Source organism: Hypomesus nipponensis, chromosome 6, assembly GCF_054491055.1.
Source record: "Hypomesus nipponensis isolate SF chromosome 6, ASM5449105v1, whole genome shotgun sequence".
In the NCBI taxonomy this organism is placed as follows: Eukaryota; Metazoa; Chordata; class Actinopteri; order Osmeriformes; family Osmeridae; genus Hypomesus; species Hypomesus nipponensis.
This window is the reverse complement of record NC_140366.1, coordinates 5,593,811-5,602,500: the sequence shown is the minus strand read 5'-3', so window position 1 is coordinate 5,602,500 and position 8,690 is coordinate 5,593,811. Positions and strand designations below refer to the sequence as shown.

Below are 8,690 nucleotides of genomic sequence, written 5' to 3'. Positions count from 1 at the left end.
TGGGTGAGGATGGAGGGTGTGGGCTGGGGGGGTAAGAATGGAGGGTAGGGGGCGGATGGAGGGTGCTGGGTTGAGGATAGGGGTAAGGATGGACAGTGGGGAGCTAAGGAATGGGTGTAGGGTATGGGGGGTAAGAATGGGGGGTGAGGATGGAGGTGGGGGTGAGGATGGGGGGTGAGGATGGAGGTGGGGGTGAGGATGGGGGTGGGGGGTGAGGATGGGGATGTGTGCGGGGTAGGGACAGCATTGTGCAGCTTGAAGCCAGAAGGGTCCATCCCCACAGACTCGTTTTTCTCCTAGTGGACAGCATATTGTCAACCAGCGTTCCTCTAGTAAAACTGTGCACACTTCGCCCAGTTTTGACTCACGTTGAACATGGAATATCACATGATATCATCACAAAATATTATTTTTGTTAACCTTTACTGTGACTCAAAGTACTCCAGTGAGCTCCCCCCCCCCCCCCTTTTTTTTTTACTCTGGCGTCCAGGACACTATGGGACACCTGCAGAAATGGCGGCAACATGAACTGGTGTTTTTTTCTTAAACATGACAGACAAATCCATGAGCAGCAATGGGAACACTGATAATGTGTTGTGAATAAGTATGACCACAGAATAGTACAGCACTGTATTGTAGAGAACGATCACATATTACTCCCCTACAAACATGTTGGCTTAACCACCAACCAATTTCGTGATCTTACAACAACGGACCACTTATGTTTCGTTCATAATACTTGAATGCCGCTGCAAAAGAAACAATCAAGCACACTGTTTTTTTAGCTGACTTCGACCCTCCAACAAAACACTTAAAACATACTGTTAGTACTTCTACTCGTATTGGCTTGGTCGCATCTCCTTAGTGTGTATCGTCTTCCTCCGTCATGGTGCACATGGTGTATTCATTTTGTAGAGGATTGTTGTCTTTTTATCGATGACACCGGAGCGATATCCCCGGGGTACACACTCCTGTGTCACGTGACGTCAACTCTTTCCCTAGACTACCTGCAGAGTTTGGACATCCTCAAAACAACTGAGGACATCGGCCATCGTGTTTGTAGTTCTGGGTCACTGGGAAGGTCTTTGTCAGTCTTGTCTGGGACTAAAGCAATAGTTCCAGTCTGATCGGCCGAACGAAATAGAACGATGTCAGCAGCTCACTCTGCTAGGCTGCTGCTTACACACAAAGTCCGTCATGAAGTCGAACTCATTTTGTCCCAGCCACAGTTCAGGTAACTCCTTGATTCGGTCCAAGCCCATCTCCACCACCAGTGACATCAGAACTTCCTCGTCGATAAAATCCGTGTCTATGACGTTAGGGGGCAGTATTGCTGCGGGTACATGATGCGTGGACGGAGGGAGACCGGACGCACCACCGAGTTTGGTGCCTGCGTCTCGGAACTGTTGTCCCGTTCCGTTTAGCTGATGGTTCGCGGGATGCATCTCGTGCATGTAGTGGTGATGGGCAGAGGGGTGTGCGTGGTGGCTGTAATACTGCGTGTTCAGCTTCTGCAGCTGCATGCTCGCTGCCAATTGTCCTTGAGACGCCACCGCGTTTGAGCCCACATATTGTGAGCTGTAGCGCGCACCCGGTGGCACGTTGCCGTTTGGATGTGCAGCATTAACACTCCCTGGTCGGATGCCGTGGTTTGCCGACACGTTTCCCGCTACAAAATGCATGTGGTCGGTGATGATTCCGGTGTAACTGTGAGGCTGTGGCTGTGGCTGATGGTGCAGCGGGTGGGAGAACTGTCCCATGGCCAATCTTCGTGCTGGGTGCTGGTGGTGGTGGAGTCCGTTTACTGCCTCAGGGAATCGTCCATGGTTCATTGCCATCCTGCACTCTACCATTCCCCGGGCTGTGGGAATGAAGTTAGAGCTAAAATAAAAAAAGTATTTATTAACATTCAAAACTGGAGGAGGACGTTTACAAACTACTGCCCTCACAGATGAAACAAGTCATTAACAAACTGCTAAGCGTCCACTCTAAGTATTCAAAAGAATGTGCATAACAATCAAAAAACACATTTGACAAATTACATTCTGCAAGGACTCGCTATTGCCTTCTCGCTCTAGCCGGTAGCTCCTTTACGCACAGACTGTATTTACCTCCAGCTCCAAGTCACCTGTCTGCTGCACCGCTGTGGCCACACAAGTCAGAAACAGTCCAGCCAAAAGCGATATGCCTTACAACTCAGTAGACGTGGTGCATTCTGGTGATAGCTTTTCCCACTAGGACCCTTTGTGCCAAAAGCATAAAAACTGTTTCATGCGTGTCCGGCTAGCGTTGATATACTGGTAGTCATGGGCGGAGGCGGAGCAAAAAGGAGAGAGAGAGAGAGAGAGAGAGAGAGAGACAGGTCTAGGATCCGACAACGAGACACAAGTCTGGATTCTGGAACCAGGCTCACGCAAAACGTGGAGCAGAGTGTGGGTCCTCGCGCCCATCCCCATCCACCGTCTCCCCCGCGCGCACAGCAGCAGCGGCACCTAAACACATTACCTCATTGCAGCTATTTCTGCTGGAAGCAAGGCAGTGAAAATATCACACGGACTCGCGTTTCACTGCTTTGGAAATATCAACAAACACTGTTGGCCCTCTGCTCTCAAGGGTGCCAATGCCAGCATTCTATATTCGTTAAAATGGGAATTATGTTTTATTATTAATCAGTTTTATTTCATATTCATCAACCCCCGAAGTGCTCTTATGTAATTGCCATCCAAACATGTCTGTCAAAAAGTTAACTCAATAGATTTCGGGGGTATTTATTTGACTTAATAGGATCTTGTGTTCCAAATGGTGCTAAATTGGTTGGACAGACAATAAGTCTCATTGTTTGATAATACTCTGTCATGTCCAAGTATAGTTCTGAGTACACATGCATGTCTGTGGAGTGTTAGATGTGCACAGTGGAAGGTGCAGCTACTGGTCTTACAGCGCCTGCCATGTTTTGCTCATTTCCACTCCCCTCTCTCTCTCTCTCTCTCTCTCTCTCTCTCTCTCTCTCTCTCTCTCTCTCACTCACTCTCTGAACACCTCAAGCCAGATGATGCCACTGCTGTTGGACAAAAACAGCCGCCCCATGGTGACTGCAAAGGGTGTAAACATAGTGAGCATCGTGCAGGGTGAGAAAGAGCCAACGTCTCTGTAAACATGTATACATCTACAGTGAACGAGCATGAAAAGACCTTCCGTGACATAGCAAACACACACACTCAAAGGAATGTGAGGATTGTGTTTCAGTTTGGTAGAGAGCTCAGGGGGCAGGACTTTCACGGCCGTGTGACCGAGGGCGGGGGTCCAGGGGTGGGGGCCAGGTGGGGGGGCATTAGTGTGAGAGGCTTGAGATTGGGCAAATGCCTGGTATCGTTTGTTATGTTGTAGCACCATAAAACATTACCTTTTAAGACCTCTACACCACGGGCTGTGTTAACAGTCCAACACACTAGCCTTTCATGATTAAGTACTGCTCTTGGAAGCTGCCCTTTTTCCCCCTGCTGTAACCACCGCTCTTTCCAGTCTTAATTGGTTTGTCTGTCTTGTGTGTGTGTGAGTGTGTGTGTTTTCTTTCCAGACCTACAGCACAATACCTCTGCGTGACTTCGCCAGCCGTTAAGTGAGGAGGGAGACAATAGCTCCTTACCCCAAAGGGTTCACAAGAGACATCATGCCTGACTCCATCCCAGTAGGGAACTGAACTAATGACACTTCCAGCTACCACCAGGCCATATGTTTGAATCCCCTGTTCACATGTGCTATACCACAAACCCTCTGGAGGTACAGCGATGGACCAACTGGACCAGCCATGGTCCGGTTGTCTATGGAAATCGATTCGAATCAGTTTTGATTCGTGGCTTTTACCACAAAGCCGAAAAACAGCAGTGCATATTATCAGTGAGTATCCGTCTTTATTAATTATTGAGCAGGCCGGTCCGTTGCGTTTTATGTATGACACTTGACGCTTGTATGTCATTCTCTGTGTCTCTTTTTCTGACCAAAAAAGGGGGGAAAAAGAAGAAAAAAAGAAGATAATTATCCACACAGACCAAATAAACATCTCCTTCCTCCCCCTGGACCCAGCGTGGTGTGAAAGGGTACAAGCCTGCATCAGAGGCGCCCGCGATGGTATTGACAGCAGAGCGGCGGAGTGTAACCAGGCGGACCTAACCTTGGAGGACAGAAGCGAATGGCAGACGTCTCTCCATGAACAGAGGAGGAGGCTGGGGTACCTTGGGGGGCTGTACCCTGTACCCATCCCAAATGTTATTTTCCCACCGGAGTCAGTGTCCACATTAGACTTTTGTCATAAATACGCAGCGGCCAGCCAGGTGAAACCATGTTGAAAGGACAGGTTAAACAGTAACCTGTTAGTGAAAGTGTGTGTGTGGGAGTGGGGGGGAGTGTGTGTGTGTGTGTGTGGGGGGGGGGGGGGTGCAGGGGGTGGGTGGGGAGCAAAGGTCTAGAGCCCGGACAACACATGGAACCAGCATGTGTCACGTATCACAACAACAACCATTACACCTCCCTCCCTCCCTCCCTCCCTCCCTCCGTCCCTCTCAGCTCCCTCACTGTTTCCACCTCTCCCTCCTTCTCTGCTCTCTCACTCTTTCCACCCCTCCTTCCTCCTCTGCACACTCTTTCTTTCTGGCCCCCTTGCTCTTGCCTCTGTGTTTCTCTCTTCTGTCCCCCATCACTGAACTATCTTGGCTCCGACCCCCCCACCCCCCCCCCCCCCAACCCCTCTCCTCACACACAAACACACCCTCAACCTCTCCATTTATTCAAACATTGAGACCGTCGGTTGGCCAGACAAATAACATTATACATATTTTATCAAGCCTCCAGGAGAAGCTGTATATTGTCCATCCATGAATTATACAATTTATTTATTTATTTCCCAGCCAGCAATCTCAGGCTTGTTTCAGTTAGACGTGTGTTTTATTAAAACTGTGTTTTGCGTTGGACCTGCGCCTCTCTGTCTTCGACACAAATTTGATCGTCACACACTCAACATTACTATTCAGCAAGTTCTCACCTACTGTACACGTACCCATATTTCCTATAGATCTCTAAATCGCTTTCGCTGCAACATGTTTTTCTTATTTACTACCATGGCCTTGTTTGTGGACAGAGCAGTGCTGAGGAGGCCAAAAAGCAGCAGTCTGTCATTTCCTGGTTTTAAAACATCAACAGGAGACATCGGAGTCAGCTCTGGTTACCGTGCAGATAAACAGGCCTGTCCCCATCAGGTTACGATAAGGATAACTTTCAATCTCTCTCTCTCTCCCTCTCTCTCTCTCTTTCTCTCTCTCTCTCTCTCTCTCTCTCTCTCTCTCTCTTTCTCTCTCTCTCTCTCTCTCTCTCTGTCTCTCTCTCTTTCACACACACACACACACACACACACACACACACACACACACACACCATACACACACACACAGTTTGAAGATTTAGTAGCAGAGAATATGCCTATTCAGGGAAACTAAGAATATTGCTATGTATACCGTGTGAGCAGGTAGTTTGCAGTGACTGACTCTGCACACACCCTTGCACAATCCTTCAATTGAGTAATATGACCCCCCCACACCCCCACCCACACACACACGTGATAGGAGCCGTTTCTCTCGAACAGCCTGTCGGATCAGAGGGGTCAGGATAAAAAGGAATGTGATCATGTGACCATGAGACCCAGGCACTCCATTGTGGAGCCACATGTTTCTAACTGGTTAGCTGTCTATCTGTCTGTCTTATTTACCGCCCAAATGCCTTGATGGAAGGCTGGCGGGATAGCTTACTGGCAGGTTGAACCAGCTAGTGGGGGTTCGACTGGCTGGCTGGCTGACTGCAGAGCTGGCTGGCTGGCTCCGGTCAGTTGACATGATAGAAAGATCCGACTGCAGCTTCAACATCGAGAGTCGTCTCCTCTCCGTCCCTCATACCCTCTGCCAGGCTGTCTGGTGTCCTTATGCCCTGCGTTGCCAGGCAATGGTGGAATCCTACCAGGCGGCCAGAGCAAACACCCCATGCCAGGGCTTAGAGGAACATCCCACTACTGCAAAGACAACAGCTGCATTCCTACAACCAATCACGCCAAGCCTAGCCAGACCCAGGGAGCAGAGGCTGGCACACTGGCTGGGCTGTGAGCCGTAGATGTATACATACTTTCATAACACCATCCTAAAATACCCCCAAAATACACTCAGGGAATACACAGCTTCTTAGCTACTTCTTATACAGCTTAAAAGAGGTTATTTTGAGGCTGGGGCTGGACTCGTTGGGCTGTTCATAGTCAATATCGCCATGATTGAACGTGAGTTAAGCGCACCTGGAATATATGTCCCCGTTGGTAATATGTACATCTTCATTTGACAATTCAGATGATCTACTGTACATCTGAACAGACTGAGAGAGAGAAACAGACACAACAATATGAGTCCCACTGTTTCCTATCCACCAAGCAAAGAGCAGTTCTCTCATTTTATGCTTGTCAGGAATATTCCCTCTCATCACACACAAACACACGGACACACACACCGATCACCCCAGTTGTGCGAGGCCTGATAAATAAACATTGAGCTGAACCAGACAGCAACTTTCCCCCCCGGTCTCCAAGCAACAAGAGCCAGTGGAAATACTGTGTCCAGCAGTGTGGAATAGACTAGCTTACTCCTCTCTCAGTATCTGGGTCTGCCTGGAGGTATTCAGTTAAGCTGTATGGTTGTGCCATGGAAATGGTTTTGATATCTGGCCTAAATTAGAACTGAAGATATCTACCGAAAAGGAGATACTAAATAAAATTGCTTACAATAATTAGACACATAGAAAACTTACGTCTGCACACACTTTTAAGCATGCATTCGCACAGCAGGGTGCATTGCATATATGCATTAGGTCACGTCATTGAGAGCTGTTTAGCAATTCTTTCTTGATTATGAATGCAAATACATTCCAGCACACTTAGCAATGCATGTGAGATACGGTTTATTAAAGAGGGAGTTTGAGAGAACATATGTGCTGTGAATATACAATAAGATATGAGCCATCATTGATGAATAATGTATCTTCTCTAAACTAAGGTCCAAGATTAAGGGTATGTTATCAATGACAGACACTGTATAGTAAATGTACTTGCCCATCAGCTGGAATAGACTAGAAGCCAGATTGTTTACCAGCAGTATGCATGTTGACTAAAAACTATTATGTTTGTTCATGAGCAACTAGTATGTAATAGAGAATATGTTGACTATAAGCTAGAATGTTGACTCAAAGCCAATGTGTTGACTATCAACGAGTACGTTTACCAACAGCTAGCGTATTTACCAACAGCTAGCGTGTTTTCCAACACGCAGTGTGGTTTCCAGCAGAAAGTTTGATGATGCAGACTGGTATGCAAAGGAACATATGTGCAGAGACAATAGCTGCAGCCCAGTGCAAATGAACTGTAGATCTTTGATGAATAAGCCTAATATTGAGATGAGATGGATGAGATGATTCCACTTTGAGGAGCTCTAGCCTACTGTACAACAGTGTTCAATGTTTACACAGTTTAATATGACTATTAGCCTCTGTCTGGATATTAAAGGCGATATAAAACTGTTTGCCATAGGTTCTCTTGGAAACAAGAAAGCATCAAACTTGTCAATAACCACTTGCTGTCTCTATGTCCAGGGTCTTGGCAGACAGAGTAACGGACCCACTCTTCCAGAAAGTTCCAGGAAACTGACAGCAATGTTTTTCAGCTGGCTGCCTGCAGAGTCTGGCTGCAGAGGAGATTAAGGAGGCAGTTCTTTATCCTTAATTTAACCAGCGTAATAATTAGCTTCATCTCAGTGGCTTGATTAGCAGAGTGTGGGCCACCCCCCTGTACAATCCCCCCCCCCCTCACCCCCCTGCCCCCCCCCCCTCTTTTCAATCTCCATCTCCGCGGTGATGTTGCCAGGCAACTGCGGTGGAACATCCTGAAAAATGTTTACTGCAACAGAACTTGTGGATGACTCAGTCTCACGCTCGGCCAATGGTAGGTGAGAGAGCCATTATCAGGCTGTCTGGTGCATATTGGCTTCGTCCAATGTCTGTCTTCCCCTCTTTTGTACTTTCTTTTCCCCTCCTCCCTCTCCCCCCTTGTCATCTGTACAAGATACTGAAAAAGAGGTACACTAACACAACAAGATTTACAAATCAATATGTGTGTCTGCACACTGATTTGTAAGAACCGATATTGTCTGGACAGAGTGATCCTGTGGAGCCCTCTCTCAGCCAAGCCAGGGGGGGAGTGGGAGGGGAGGAAGGCTGACAGGCTATGCCTAACTCTAGCCTGGTCACACCCTCTCTAGTGTAAACAGTCACAGTCCATGTGACGATTTTCGCACCTTTTGGGACAGTTTACCGCGTGTCACATTTGCAGTATCTTCCATTGGCTGGAGGTTCAAATGCCAAATGGTTCTCTCTGAACTGAAATGGATTCTATACGAGAACCCATAACTGCAGAAAGTGGATTTTCAGGGTTTTAAACTAATGACAACTGGTTCTATATAGCCTGGAGCACACAATAATCCATAGCAGACTGGGTTTGCAGAATCATGGATGTCAGTGTGCTGCCTAAAAACATCCATCAAATCAATATGGTTCTCTTCGCTGCCTGCAAGACAGCTTTGTATAGAGCCTGTTGCTGTAATAGACTGATCATC

The 8,690-nt window shown here is 47.6% G+C and overlaps 1 protein-coding gene across 2 annotated transcripts; it reads right to left on the bottom strand.

Annotated features, from left to right (window-relative positions):
* Positions 1-462: 462 nt before the first annotated feature.
* On the bottom strand, positions 463-2,556 carry cited2 (Cbp/p300 interacting transactivator with ED-rich tail 2). Of its 2 annotated transcripts, none has more exons than XM_084700046.1 (2): positions 2,112-2,556; positions 463-1,881 (listed from the first exon to the last, which is right to left on the bottom strand). In XM_084700046.1, exon 2 carries the CDS (start codon positions 1,851-1,853, stop codon positions 1,152-1,154), a length of 702 nt encoding a protein of 233 aa, XP_084556172.1. In that variant the 5' UTR covers positions 1,854-1,881; positions 2,112-2,556; the 3' UTR covers positions 463-1,151. The 2 variants fall into 2 exon arrangements, with proteins under 2 accessions (XP_084556172.1, XP_084556173.1); XM_084700047.1 differs by having other exon boundaries at positions 463-1,861.
* Positions 2,557-8,690: the final 6,134 nt, after the last annotated feature.